Source organism: Tamandua tetradactyla, chromosome 7 (genome assembly GCF_023851605.1).
Source record: "Tamandua tetradactyla isolate mTamTet1 chromosome 7, mTamTet1.pri, whole genome shotgun sequence".
Lineage (NCBI taxonomy): Eukaryota > Metazoa > Chordata > Mammalia > Pilosa > Myrmecophagidae > Tamandua > Tamandua tetradactyla.
In genome coordinates, this window is record NC_135333.1 from 30,864,147 (window position 1) to 30,879,618 (window position 15,472).

The 15,472-nt window shown below is 36.9% G+C and overlaps 1 protein-coding gene across 4 annotated transcripts in view; it reads right to left on the reverse strand.

Annotated features, from left to right (window-relative positions):
* Nucleotides 1–5,670: 5,670 nt before the first annotated feature.
* Nucleotides 5,671–15,472, reverse strand: part of DMC1 (DNA meiotic recombinase 1) — a 46,885-nt gene continuing 37,083 nt past the window's right edge. For 2 of the 4 annotated variants that reach the window (XM_077168828.1, XM_077168827.1), the window contains exons 13-14: nucleotides 12,586–12,702; nucleotides 5,671–7,074 (exon numbers count right to left, since the gene is read on the reverse strand). In XM_077168828.1, the coding sequence (XP_077024943.1) occupies nucleotides 7,005–7,074; nucleotides 12,586–12,702 (187 nt within the window). In that variant the 3' untranslated portion in view covers nucleotides 5,671–7,004. Of the gene's footprint in view, nucleotides 7,075–10,045; nucleotides 10,164–12,585; nucleotides 12,703–15,472 lie in introns of all 4 variants that reach the window. The other 2 variants (XR_013179303.1, XM_077168829.1) reach the window with 2 other exon arrangements.

Genomic DNA, 15,472 nt, shown 5'->3' on the forward strand with positions numbered 1-15,472 from the left:
TGGAGCTACTTGACTTCTGGACTTCTTATTATGTGAGATGGTCTAGTTCTTCACTGTTTAAGCTACTTTGAATTGGTTTTCTGTTACTTGCAGCTGAAAGCATTCTAACTGTTACAGTCTTCAACCGCTTTTCCGGTGCAAGTATAACATCTGAAATGCTTCACCTAATACATAATAGGCTTTCAATCAGTTTGTCATTGATGAGGAAGTAAAAGAAGATTTTTAAAGACTGCTACTGCTTACCCCAACCACCATTCTCCTTTTTCTCCTTAATAACAGAACTCTGAATTTTAGCTAGGCATCTTGCTGTTTGGAGCAAAAGACTGTATTTTCCTACCTTCTTTGTATGCAGATGTGACCATGTGACTGAATTCAGACCAATGAGATATAAGTGGAAGTGTTGTGTGGGAGGGCTGTTTCACAGTAGGTGACTCAGAGGGAAGGAAGCTTTTTTTGTACTTCTGCCTTTTTCCCCTCAACTTGGTTTCTCTGGTTAGATTTCCAGCCGCCATCTTAGCCCATAAGGTGACCTTGAAGATGGAAACCAAGAGCTAAGATGGTCAGGCAGAAAGATAGAAGCCTGCGCTCCTGATGACAAAGTAGAGCCACCATAGCAATTCTGGGCAATCTAGCTACAGATTTCTTTTTCTTGACATTTGAGAAAAACAAATGTCAATTTTGTTTAAGACACTGTTATTTTTTTTTCTCTTATATTCAGCCAAATAAACTCACAACTAACAATTTCTTAGCAACTTTCCTTTTAAAATATTTAAGGCTGGTATAAGAGTATGAAAAGTGAGGAATCTCCCACCTGAGAATTAGGCAAAACACCTTCCTGGCTTCCCTTTCACCAGTCCCCTGAAGTGGCATTTGGGAGTCACCCTTTGGGTTTCTTGGTTGGAGGTACTGGCCTGCAAGTTATAGAATCCAACTCTGGCTAACTGGAAAAAAAGGGGAATTTGTTGCAAGGTTATAAGGGTCACTGAATTGGCAGGAGGCTGGAGAACCAGCCTGGGAATGGACAGGATGCTGACCAAGTCTTCAGTCTAGGAATCAGACACCTGCAGTCTGGCAGCAGGAACAGCCTGCTCAGTTCACCACCATTGCTGCCAGCCCTGCTACCCTGCCGCCATTGCATGCACGAATGGTCTCTAACCCATGTTTTTATCCTTGCCATTCTCACTCAGTATCCAAAGTCTTGGGATAGTTAACATAATTTGGGGGAGGATAACTCTCTACAAGAAAATCAGGCTGTTATTATAGTAAAGAAGTGAAAACTGTGTAACCAAAAAATGATATACATCCATTACATCCAATAAGCCAAGGTCCAGAGAAGGAGACTCAATTGAGTGCACTGTGATGTTTAAGGACCCAAACCTTCTCCTCTCCCTGAAGGTTTTCCCTTTTCTCTAATCTGTGAGTTTGGTCTATGATATGAGTTTGGTCTATGATACTTCCAATTTTTGACCTGGCCACCCTATTCTGATTGCTTGGCTTTCTTAAAGAATAATTGAACAGGAAAGTCACTTCAACCTCTTCATTTTCTAAATAAAGATACCATATTTTCCCCAGATCTTGACTCCCATGTTTCTGAGTTTGGCTGGTAATGACTTCAGAGTGTGTCTTTTGCATCCTGGTGTTTGACCCTTCCTCACAGTACCTGATTCTTACTGATCTTCTCTGGTAAAAGCTCCAATTTCTATATGACACCTCCTCATTCCTGTTCGTGATACAAACAAAACCCTCAGAGGCTAGAGAACGTTAATAGTTACCTGTGACTTTGCCTTTTCCTCCTCTCTTTTTTTTAAAAACAATTTTATTGACAAAACAACATACAAACACAAATATTCTTAACATACAAACATTTCATACATGGTGTACAATCAGTGGCTCACAGTATCATCACATAGTAGTATATTCATAACATGATCATTTTTTAAAACATTTGCATCACTCGAGAAATAAAAAAAAACAACTCATACATACCATACCCCTTATCCCTCCCTCTCATTGACACTAGTATTTCCATCTACCCAACATATTTTAAACTTTATTCCTCCTATTATTTATTTTTTTAATTCATATTTTTTACTCGTCTGTCCATACCCTAGATAACGGGAACATCAGACACAAGATTTTCACATTGTAAACATTATATCTTTATACAATCATCTTCAAGAAACTAGGTTACTGGAGAACAGCTCTACAGTTTCAGGTACTTCCCATAGCCACTCAAACAGACCATTAACTGAAAAGGGGTATCTATATAATGCATAAGAATAACATTTAGGGTAACCTCTCCACTCTGTTTGAAGTCTCTCAACCACTGACAGTATATTTTGTCTTATTTCTCTCTTCCTCCTTTCAGTCAAGAAGGTTTTCTCAATCCCTTGATGCTGAGTTCCAGCTCATTCTAGGATTTCTGTCCCACGTTGCCAGGGAGATTTTCACCCCTAGGAGTCATGTCCCACATAGAGATCCTCCTCTCTTTATATTCAATCTCACATTTTGAAATATCCATTTCATTGATACTACCTTAGTCTCATCTTCTATCACCTCACAATGGAATTATTAAAATTGTTTCCTGATTATCCTCCCCATGCCAATGTTATTTCCTTCATCCATTTCCCAGGTCTCTACCAGAAAACTTTTCCTGAACTATCACTTTTATGTGCTTTGAGAATATAGTGGTTAAGAATATGGGCTTTAGAGTCTGCTATTTGCTAGCTGTATGACTTTGGGCAAACTAATTATATTATCTGTCTTCAGTTTCCTCAATGCAAAATGCATTTAATAAAAACTATTATTATAATAATGGGATAATAATGATATCTACTTCACAAGGTTGTCATGAGAAGTAAAGGAAACACACTTAAAGTACTAAGCCTAGTACCTAGCATAAGAAGGGAAGATATTGGGGCAGAATGTTCCAGGTGGGGGAACAAGGATAAAGGTTCTGATGTGGGTAAAATCTTAGGTGTGTTGAAGGAACAGAAAGAAGGGCAGTGTGATCAGAGCAAGAAAGTGTGGGGAAGAGTGATAGGAGATGAGGTCAAGAGATGGCAGGGGCCAGATCATGTAATGTTTTGTAGGTCCAGGAGAAGAGTTTGAATTTTATTCTAAATGCCCTCAGATGTCATTGGTATGTTTTAAAATGGGAATAGTTGTATTTGAAAAAGCACCAGAAACATCAACAGAATCAGCAACATTTCCTCTAGTTTCACAGTTCTTCTCACAAATGAGTAGAAGAGTCTTTTCCTCTGAACAGATCATGGATTTTAGCTTATTTCCCCTTTTGCTCCTGCGGAACTCTCACCTGTCTTAATTCACTGCAATCACTCTCTGAGCAATATACTGAGTGGGGTGGGTAATGACTTGCTCAGTATTAGAGAAAAAGACATTTCCCATCTGATATTCAATTTGTAAACTCTCCATCTGGTAAGTTTATTTTTGTCTTGCCTTGGGATACATTTCAGTTTATCTGGTAAATTCATCTGTGATGTCAGATCAGTTTAGAATTGAAAATGTGACTAACTATGATTTTTTTATTCTAATAGCAAAATTCCCTTCATCCCCAGTTTCAAAGGGCAGAGACTATGCATGCTAAATTCCTTGGCAATAAAGACATGCATATATGCACCCTTTTATAGCTTGTATCTAGTGTTCTCTTAACAGAGAATCCTTCCTTGTCCATCTTGTCTATAGCAGCATCTCCCAACTTAAAATTTCAATATGCTTTCTGCTTTATTTTTTTCAAAACATTTTTTACAACTTGATATTAAAGAACATATTATTTGTTAATTACTATATTTGCTTCCTCCCACTAAATTGTAAACGCCATTAAGCTAAAGACTTGGTAGGATTTATTCGCTGCTGTATCCCCAGCAGCTGCAACAGTGCCTTGTACATAATATATATATATACACATATATAATGAGTTAACAGACTGAATATACAAATAGCCAATGACCAGACCACCAATGACAACAGAAATCTGATCCACAAATCTCTGCAGCAACCAGACCAGAAAACCAAACTACAGTCTCTGCAGCAATTGGCTTAAAATAATGAGTCAAGGACTTTCAACTCAGGACCAATCGGAGGAAGCCAAACATGCTCCCAAACTAATCAGAAGATGAACCCCCTCTAATTAGCCTGCCTCCAGCTTCCGGATGGCAACAACCTACCATCAGAGAATACCTGACGCCTTCCCTTTTTTTCCATTATAAAGTTTTCCCACTCCGCTACTTAACTTTATTTATTCTCAACGGAGAGCACAAATGTTTGCTGAGTCCTTTGCTACAGCAAGCTTTGAATAAATAGCTTCTCATTCTTATTTGGTGGGCTTTGTTTATTGCCACAGAATGAATCATCTTTCAGGAAAAAGGCATACATTTTCTAGTGCGTACTCTAACTTGGTGGGGTGTAAGCCTAGGTCTACAATTGGCCTATGTGAGAACAGTAGCAATATGGAAATAAGCGTGGCTGGAGATGAGGCAGGTAGACCAAATCCCGATGGTGGCTCCAGTTGTGGCTGAAGTCAGCTGTACTTTTGGACGTTTCTGTTTCATGAGTCAAAGAATTTCCTTTCTTGTACTTAATGATTGGAGTTCCTCTGGCTTGCAACCAAGAGTCCTGACCAGTATAATCTTTCTTGAGCCCCTATCCCCCATTCCCTTACATTTGGGGGCCAGGCCTGTTTTTACAGTCAGGTGGAGAAGGAGGACTGGAAAGCCCTGATGCTTTGGTCACAGATGAAAAATTGAACCCTGGATGAGAAAAGCTCAATGGACATTATCTTTTTTTTTTCAGAATCACACAGTCACATTGTGAAAGCTATATCATTATATAATCATCATCAAAAAACATGGCTACTGGAACACAGCTCTACATTTTCAGGCAGTTCCCTCCAGTCTCTCCATTACATCTTGGATAACAAGGTGATATCTACTTAATGCATAAGAATAACCTCCAGGATAACCTCTCGACTCTGTTTGGAATCTCTCAGCCATTGACACTTTGTCTCATTTCACTCTTCCCCCTTTTGGTCGAGAAGGTTTTCCCAATCCCTTGATGCTGGGTCTCAGCTCATTCTAGAGTTTTTCTCAATCCCTTGATGCTGAATCTCAGCTCATTCTAGGATTTCTGTAATGGACATTATCTTAACACTGGGTGATGCTCTTGCTGGCCCAGATACCTGCACCATCTGCAGTGCTGTCCCAAAGGTGCCCCAGGGCTACAGCTTTTAGTTCACATTTGCAAACTCAGCCACTGTTTTCTAAAGCAGTTCATGCCAGAGTGGCTGGACCAGGTTTCCAATCTTAGCCACATGCCATATTGAAACCATCCCTTCTATAGAATGGTAGGCCCTTGTGTTGACCTGGTTGCCAATCCCACTGCCCACCAGAAAGATTTTCTGAATTTCAAATTTCATAAGTTTTATTTCCTTCCCAAGTTCTCTGGGTTCCTATGCAAATTGCTCCACCCCCTCTCCACAGCTTGGCAAACCAGGGAATCTCAAGATGTGCAGTTTTGTTGAGTAAAAAAACCTTCCCTTCCCCAGGGCAAAGGATGCTTACTTGTTTTCTATTTGCATACTAAAAGAAGCCATTTAAATGACGATGCAAAATAAAAATTTTCTCCTTATACAGAGAAGCAGGTTGTTTGGTTTGGTTTTAAAAAACTTTTATTTCCCAGTAGCTGCATTGTGAACAATTTCTGCTTGTTAGGTTGGTCTCCCCTTTGTTTCCAAATCCTTGTTTCTATACCTTTGCATGTGCTATCTCTCAGTTTAACTTTTCTGTATTCGTTTTTTGAATCCTATTTTCTCTTTAAAGGCCAATCCAAGAACGCATTGCTGACAAATTAAGTATATAATCAATTATTCTCTAATTCTTTCATTAATACATATAAGTCTATGCTCCTAACTAGCATATATATTCTTTGAGGGCAGAAACCATACTTTCCTTGTACATTCTTCAGCACTTAGCCTTCAATATAAAATTGTTGAGTGGGTGACTTAATGGATATGCAAATACCTTTTGTAAATTTCGATATCTGAATTTTCATACAAGTTGATGCAACATAAACAATTAAATCTTTTTGAAGTCTATAAACACTGCCTTTGTAAATATTTCAATTAAAATATTTTCATCATACATGCATTTTATTTTTATTTAACAATCAGAAAAAAACAGTATTGTTTTAAACATTTCTAAATTAGTATTCAAAAATTTTACATTTAAGTTAACTTTAATATTTTAAAGACTTTGAATTCTCTAAGCAAAACTCAAAACCCTTATCACCCCAAAGTTCTTAATTACCTTCCTTTTCATCTTACTACTAGAATATGTGTGTATCAGAAATACATTGTTAAACTAATTTCAACTTGTCAAAAAATCAAATGATTAAAATTTGGCTTAATTTAATGTTTCTTTTCTGTTGCTATAAAGGTTAATATATAGTTTGGTATAATAAATAAAAAGAACGCTTTTGTTTGTTCTTAAAACATTCCTCTCTAATTTAAGGTTCTCCCTCCTTTGGAAGCATATACGCTTCTGTAAGTCAGTGGAATATAACCCCAGAAAAGTGTTAGAAGGGAAGTCTGGGGCAGAACAGGACACTGATGAGTTCTTTGACATTCCTTTCCTTCAGTGGCTCATTTTGAAAAGTTAAAGTGAGGGAATCATGTATCCATTCCCAAATAGCTTATTTTTTTGGTTGCATGGTCTGGGAATTGAACCCAGGTCTCCTGCATCCCAAATAGCTTTTAATAGGTTTATTCATTCATATACATACATATATAGATATATATGTTTCTAAATTGACATACAATGTATAGTTATAAATTTGGGACTTTAAAGATAAATATATGATTTAAATGTCTTTCACTGACTTTCCTTTAATAGCATGTGAAAAAAAAAACTGTTATTTCAAGATCTGAAACTTGAGACTGCTTTTCCATTTTTTCAGCTCCTAATAAGCAATTTGCATCAATTCACCACCTACTCCTTGGCATCCCCAATTCCTCCAGCAGTTATTGCGAAGGTGGCTTCATTTTCAGGCATCTCAGGGCTAACAAAATACAAAGGAACAGAAGTTTATAAAAAGCTCTACTTCTATAAATACTATATTCATGTCACAGGCATCATGCTCCCATCAGTCTGAGTCTCCAGAGACATCTGAGAGTTGGTACAGCTAAATGTGGACTTCAGAATTTACCTACAAGTATTATCAACCCTCACAAACATTTGTTGAGCAAATTCTATATATAAGGTTCTGAATGTCAAGAAAAATTACCCCAAACTTGGAAATAGGCAGAACTGACAACTGGGTGTTCTTTCAGTATAGTGCGAAGCAAATGCCTTGCTGGGGACTCTTAGGGACTTATCTGAATCTCTATGGCCAAAGTAAGGGAAAACTGACAGACTTTGGAATGGACTAAAAGAGAACTGAATATCTTCAATGGAAAATAAAGGCTGTCCAATTCCACAGGGCTGTATGCCTTTTATTGTCTTTGAACTATTTTATATAAGTTGTAGCAAACCATACATAATGAAAATTATCCTTCTCCATAGAAATGTAAATGGTGTGATTATTGCCCTGTGATGTTAATCTGTTTTTGCCTGTTTTTGATCTATTTAGAATCCATTTTAACATTCCTTATTTGACTACCTAAGTGTGGTACTTAGATTTTCCCTTTGGTCCAGTTTTAAATCTTATTGGTTCTATCATTAATTAATGACAATATCTTTGACATTTCATATTTGTATATGAGCCACGATTATATTTTCTTTTAAGTCTTATTCTTTAATTTATTCTACAACTCTGAAGGAGTAGAGGAGTAGAGACAAAATTAAGAATTTTGTCTTAATTTCAATCAGAAACTTAACCATTTGCATGTCTTTTCCTTTTTTTGTAATTATTATGTATTTGTAATTATGCTATAAGCAAGTCAGTATAAACTTTAATACAAACTACAACGTTTATGTTATAAAACTTTAAAGAAGGGAGACCATTATGCCTGGCTAGGTTGATTTGGAAAGTCTTCATAGGCAATAATTGAAGAGGCTTTTGAGGAGGCAGAAATGGGGGTATTCCAGGTGGAGCGTAACTGTTACAAAAAAAAAAAAAAAAGAAAAAGGACTAGAAAACTGGTTCTGTGTACACAGAAGAGAGGAGGAATGAGAAGTTAGGTTTAGATATGTTGAGTTTGAGATACCTGTGTGACATTTATGTAGAGAAGTTCTATAAGTAGTTGGAAATGAAATCTAAAACTCCAGTAAAAGTAAGACTAAGAAAGGGGATGATGAATGACCATGAGGGAAAGAATCTATTATAAAAACTCTGTGCTAGCTGCTTTTATGTCCAAATTATGGTGACTGCATAGTAAATTTAATAGCTACCATTTATTAAGTATTTACTAATTACTATGTGTTAGTCTCCCTTATATATAAGCAATATAATATATATATATATATAATATATTATATATAAGCAACCTTATATATAAGGTTGCTTTATGACAACCTGTCAAGTATGTACTATTATCCACATTTTCAAATGAGAAGATTGAGGTTCACAGAAGTAATCTGCTTAAGGTCATATTGCTGGGAAGTGAAGATGCCAGATTAGACCAAGGTATCTGACTCCAAAACTCATATTCCTAACCACTAGATAGATTGCCTCTCAAAGTTCGTTTTCTATTTTGGTCTGTTTGTTTTTTGGGGGGTGGGGTGGGGTGGAGATGAGGCAGTACATTTTGAGCACACTATGGGTAAGGTTACATTCCTCAGGAAATTGCAATCAGGGTCTCCCCTGAAGATGGCAAATGGACTGTAAATAAAGTAGGTCTTGCTGATCAACCAAAACTGTAGTTAAATAAAAAGGCTTAAGTGGAATTAGAAAATAATCTTTTGGCTGTGATGAAAATACTCAAATGGTCGGTTACATATGACAGGAAGTAAAATGAAAACTCATATAGAGATAGACAAGAGTTGAGAAAGAAGAAAGCCAAACAAGAAATGGGCAAAATTGAAATAGTTTTTTTTTGTCTTAATTTCAATCAGAAAATTAACCATTTGCATGTCTTTTCCTTTTTTTGTAATTATTTAAAATTTGTTGTCCATTGAATTCAATAGCGTTTTTTGTTTTTAATGTCCTCTGATCCCAGATATGCTAAGTGGAATTAAATAAATGAGGTTTTTATTTGCTCACTCAAAGTTTTAAAGAGGGTCTAATGTACACTTGAGGGCCAGGAGAAATTATGGGAGCAGTCCTTTTTTAGTCACCCCTACACACCAGGAAATTCTTCTGGGTATTTTATGTTTTCTTTTAATAAGAAAGGTCTTTCTTTTACATCTCTTTAAAGGTAGTAGTTGAAGCCATGGGAGTAGCTAAAATAGGCTAGCCTTGACTATGCTACATAACTCATCCTCAATAAACTAGAAATAGTTGTGATTAAGAGTGTAGACTCTAGAGTCAAACAACATAGACTCTGATCCTTTATTCATTGTGTGATTTAGGGTAAGTACACTCACGTATTTGTTAAGAAAATATTTATTGAACATCTACTATATCCTGGTTGTAGGCACTTGAGATCTGTAAGTGAAGAAACTAGATGAAGATTCCTTTCCTTGTGGAACTTATGTTTGGGGACAGGAGAAATAGAAAATAAATAGTGGAATAATAAATATATTATGCAATATATTAGAAAATTATAAGTGCTATGGGGAAAGAAAAAAAATAGAGCAGGGTAAAGGAGATCAGAATGCAGGCATTGGCCCCTACATGGGACATGACTCCCAGGGGTGTAAATCTCCCTGGCAATGTGGGACAGAAATCCTGGGATAAGCCAGGACCCAGCATCAAAGGATTGAGAAAACTTTCTAGACCAAAATGGGGAAAAGAGAAATGAGATAAAATAAAGTGTGAGTGGCTGAGAGATTTCAAACACTTGAGAGGTTATCCTGGAGGTTATTCTTATGCAGTATATAAATATCCCCTTTTTAGTTTATGGTGTATTGGAGTGGCTAGAGGGAAGTACCTGAAACTGTAGAGCTGTGTTCCAGTAGCCATGTTTCTTGAAGATGATTGTATAATGATATAGCTTCTACAATGTGACTGTGCGATTGTGATAACCTTGTGACTGATGCTCCTTTTATCTAGGGTATGGACAGATGAGGAAAAAATATGGATAAAAATAAATAATAGGAGGAACAAAGGTATTTTAAATTGAGTAGATTGAAATACTTACAGTCAATGAGAGGGAGGGGTAAGCGGTATGGCATGTATGAGTTTTTTCTTTTTTTATTTTTTTTTCTGGAGTGATGCAAATGCTCAAAAAAATGATCATGGTGATGAATACACAACTATGTAATGATAATGTGAGCCACTGATTGCAGACCATGTATAGAATGTTTGTATGTCAAGAATGTTTGTATGTTTGTTAAGGTTTTACAGTAAAAATATTAAAAAAAAAGAAAAAAAGAATGTGGGCATTGGGAAGGGGTTAGTTGCAATTTTAAATAGGGATGCCAGAGCAGGCATTATTAAAAAGGTAACATTGATAAAAAAAACTTGAAGGAGATAACTGATAAGATGGGGGGAGACTGTTCCAGGCAGTGGGAATAATAAGTGCAAAGGCCCTAAGATAGGAGTGGCCTGGCATGTTTTTAGAACCTCAAGGAACCCACTGAATTTGAGGTACAGTGAGAAGCAGGGAGAGGAGGAGGAAAGGTGCCCTGTAAGCTACTGCAGAGATTTGGGCATTTACTCTGAGTTGAGTTGGGGAGCCACTGGAAGTTTTAAGTAGAGAAGAGATATAACTTGACTTATGTCTCACAAAAGATCCCTCTGGTTTCTGGGTTTAAAACAGACTGTAAAGGGACAGTGGTTATCTAACTGGTTGGGGCCTGGGTTTCCTCACGTGTAAAATGGGGATTATAACCTCTGCATCTTAGGTTGAAGTCACATGTAATTATATACATATAGTACTTGGAGCTGGGCCTGGCACATAGTAGCCACTCGGTAAGTGTTAGCTATCAGTATTAGCATCATCATTTTCTCTACCAAATTTTTTTTTTCTAAAATTAAGGAGAATTGTTTGTAAGAAATCTTTAGGGTCTAGAAAGAAATGAATATGTGTTGTATAATAAATTAAGTTCTGATATTTTTAAACTTTGATTTAATTTTGCTGTTTTTATTCAAATTTGTGGAAATCTGGCATAACTACCATCTATATAATAACTTACTTTAATTTTCCTTTATTGAATCTGCAAAGTCTGATAGTCTCTTAAAACTGAAAGAACAGCAGGAATTGTCTGTTCCTGAAGGTTTGGAGAACTCATTGAAATACACAAATAAGTGAATATATAGATGGAGGCTTCTCCTTATTTGTTAACTCAAAAGGTAGTTATCAAGTACCTAGTATGTGCCACGTACCATGTGAGATGCCGGGGGCAGACGTACAGGGAGTCAATTACAATTCAGAATGAAAAGTGTTTGGGAAAATCCTAAACACAGTAATTTGTCCAAGATATAGACCAAAAAAGTTTAGTAACAAGATAGAACAATATCGTTGTTTCTTAATTCAACAAAGAACATTTATAGCAAATTTCTAGGAATTGCTGAAGCTTTATAAAAAACACTATTTATGTCTTATAGTCTCCTGCAAGGACAGGTGACGAAAAGCAAAGTGGTCTGAATAAAAACCAATGATTATTTACTATTTATTCAATGACAATGAATGATAAGTGCTGTGATTTCATAGAAAAAAAAGATTAAGAGCTCATCTTGTTTCTTTTTGGCTACTTTTCCTTACGTAGAGTAAGAGTTATGACAAATCTTTGATTTGTTTTCCAGGGTTGGTTCATCAGTCACAAATACTGCACATCTGCAATGTCCCAGGTGCTGGGAACACAGTTGTGAGCAAGGAGATAGTGTCCTTAATTCAGGGAATTTACTGTCTAGAGGGAATGACATATGCTATATAAATTATTACCAACAGAATGTAAGCTACAGGAGGGCAGGAACTTATTGCTTGGTTTTGTTTACTGCTTTATTCCTAGAACCTAGAACAACTGACATGTAGTAGATTCTCTGTAAAAAAAAATTGTTAAATGAATAATTCTTAATTAAATAGAAAAAGTACTATGAAATAATTAGGGTGTAATATAGGGTGTAGCCTAGACTGCAAAGGTCAGGGAATTGTTTCCTGAGGAAGTGACGTTTAAACGGAAACTTGGAAAGCAAACAGAGCTAACCACGTAAAACAAAAGAAGTAGAATATATTTTCACATGCCATACTTCTCCTGCCCTTACTACACTTTAATTGGAATTAATTTTTTTATTATCTAGTGTCACTCTAAGCTAGGGACCAAATCTATTTGTCAACAGAATCCTGAATCCCTAGTACCTAGCACATAGTAGGGACTTCCCAATGAATTGAGTAACTTTTGAGAAGGAAATTCAAACATATAACATCTCTCAGTGGTAAAATTACATCCTTTCAGGAGGGTCAATTCTGTTTAATAATGCTATATGCATGAGAATCTGATGAAGAAAAAGAAATAAGAAAATATTTACCTGTCATAAATCTTGGCAATTCTCAGTTCTCCTCGTCCCTTTCTTAAACTTATTCTTGTTGTTGAAGCATGAGCCAGAATGTGTCCCCCAATGGGTTTTTTGGGGTCTGCCTGGAAGCTGAATTAATAAACACCTTTTCAGATTTCATCACTATGGCTATATATAGTGATATCTGTGATTATAAGGCAACCTTTCTGTGGAGAGATGGTGGGGGATTGGGGAGGAGTGTGTTCTAAACAAGCAGAGGCTTGTTTACAAGGGGTTGGAGCAGCTATATACCCTATTGTCAACTAGCTCAGGCTTCCATCTGAGATTCCTATGATAAATAGTTCATGTTTTGTTAAAAAGAAGTGACTGGGTCTTGCGACAGTGATTCAGTGGCAGAGTTCTTGCCTGCCATGACGGAGACCTGGGTTCGATTTCTGGTGCCTACCCATGTCAAAAAAAAAAAAGAAATGACTATTGAGAAACACACATAAAACATTATTCACTGTCTTAGGATAACTCCTGAATTTAATGTAATTTTTCTTCTTTTCAAAATACAAAGACTGGATGCATTCATTCATTCATTTATCAAAAAATAGTTATTAAAACCGTCTACTTTGTGCCAGGCACTATTTTAGGCAATAGAGATATAGTTTAATGAATAAGACATACCCAATCATTCTTCAGGATGTAATGCAAATGGGGAGAGATTGAAGATAGAGTGAGAACTTTCTTCTTGTTCATTAGCTATATGTCCGAAGCCTTCACTGTGGTAATGGTTATAAATTTGCAGTGAGAATAATGTTGGAAATATATTTGTGGCAAGAAGTGAAATGGTCTTAATAATCCTAACAGTGCATGCTTAAAAAAAGTCTAATTGCAAAAATCCTCAAAACATATTAGCAAACTGAATCCAGGAGCATACTAAAAGGATTTTACACCATGACCAAGTCAAATTTGTCCTAGAAATGCAAGGATAGTTCAACATATGGAAGGGTAGATCAACATATGAAAATCAACCAACATAAGAACTATACTAATAGAATGAAGGAAAAAAACAATGATCATCTCAATGCAGAAGAAAGCCTCAGGTTAGAAATCATCAGTAAAGGGAACTGAGCATAAACAAAGAGGCTATATTTGATCAAAACAAACTGCAATAAAATGCAACAGCCTCAGCTCTGAGAATATGGTTACAAGTCAATTCAAATTCTGCTTGTTCCATGAAGATGTTCAGGATACTGATTACTTTAAGCTTGACTCTTGGTATGAGTATGCGGCTGACTGGCCTGCTGATGAATATGTAGTTTGTAAACTGGTGGAATAAAGAATCTCTCTGGTAAAGGAATCTGTTAATATAAACTGGTGCTTGATTAAATGGCTCAGAGGTTGGTAACATAAGCTCCCTGGCTGAGGTTAGACAGGATTTGTTAAGATTCAGCAGGTCCAAGTGTAGGAACAAGAACAGAGAATGAGTTTTGGAGTGAGTCTCTATCAAGAAAGTGGCAACTGGGCAGAGGAGACTGGCAGAGTAAACAGTTAAGAAGTTAGAAAGCTGAGTTGCTTTATTAAGGCAGCTGAAGTTAAGCAATAAAATATTTCAGATGAAATAGCTAAACAGGTGAATTGTCTCTCTAATGTTTACAGATCATGCTACCCTTTTGCTAGAATGACTCTAGACTTTCAGGGCACCCTACCTCATGGTTGTTCTTCAGGGTCCTGAAGAGATCCTGTGTTCTGTAGAGAAGGGCTGTTTGTGGCCCTGATGATATTCTCAACCGGGTTCTAAACTCTGAACTTGAAAACACTGTATTTATGCTTTTCTATTGCACTTTTCAAGTTATGCCTTTAGCATTATGATTTATGCACTTATTATATTTTCCCTCAATCCCTCTCCATCCCCTATCACTAAGCTCTTTAAGGGCAAACAAACTATATTGTGTTCAGCTCTGTAGCAACCAAGCTACAGAGTGGGTGCTCAAAAATATTTTTTGAACTTAATATAGGGGAGCTAAAAAAAAAAGTAAAAAGATACGGAAGCTACAAAAATGTCAAGCAAATTAGTTGGACTGCATAAGGATTTACAGAGATTGGTGAAAGATATATGACAGAAGGTGCAAAAGGAGATAGGATTCCTGGCAACTGAAATAACCCCCCCCCCCCCACTACAATTTAAAGAAGAGCAGGAAGCGGGTGATTCTAGATAATAGCCATAGTTTTTTCCTTAGCATGCTATTGTTTGCTGCCACCAGTGTGGTTCCTTAGCCATGGAAGAGAATAGGCACTGTGTTGTCAATGATTACTCTACATACAGAGCCTCAATGTTAAGATGCTGTGCCAGTTTGAATCTGTGGTGGACCGCAGAAAAGCCATGCCCTTTAATCCTCATTCAATATTGCTGGGTGGGAGCATTTTGATTGTTTCCATGAAGATGTGACCCACCCAATTGTGGGTGGTAACTTTTGATTAGATGATTTCCACGGAGGTGTGTCTCCATCTACTGAAGGTGGAGTTGTTATTGGAATCCTTTAAAAGAGGAAACTTTTTGGAGAGAGCCCTTTTGGTACAGCCACAAGAAAGCTAGCAGATGCTGCCATGTTCGCCAGGTGCCCTTGCAGCTGAGAGAGAAATGTTGAACTTCATCAGTCTTCTTGAACCAAGAGAAGAAGCTAGCAGATGATGCCGTGTTCGCCATGTGCCCATCCAGATGACAGAGGAACTCTGACTGTGTTCACCCTGTGTCTTCTCAGCTGAGAGAGAAACCCTGAACTTCATCGGCCTTATTGAACCAAAGTATCTTTTCCTGGATGCCTTTGACTGGACATTTCTATAGACTTGTAATTGGGACATTTTCTTGGCCTTAGAACTGTAAACTAGCAACTTATTAAATTCCCCTTTTTAA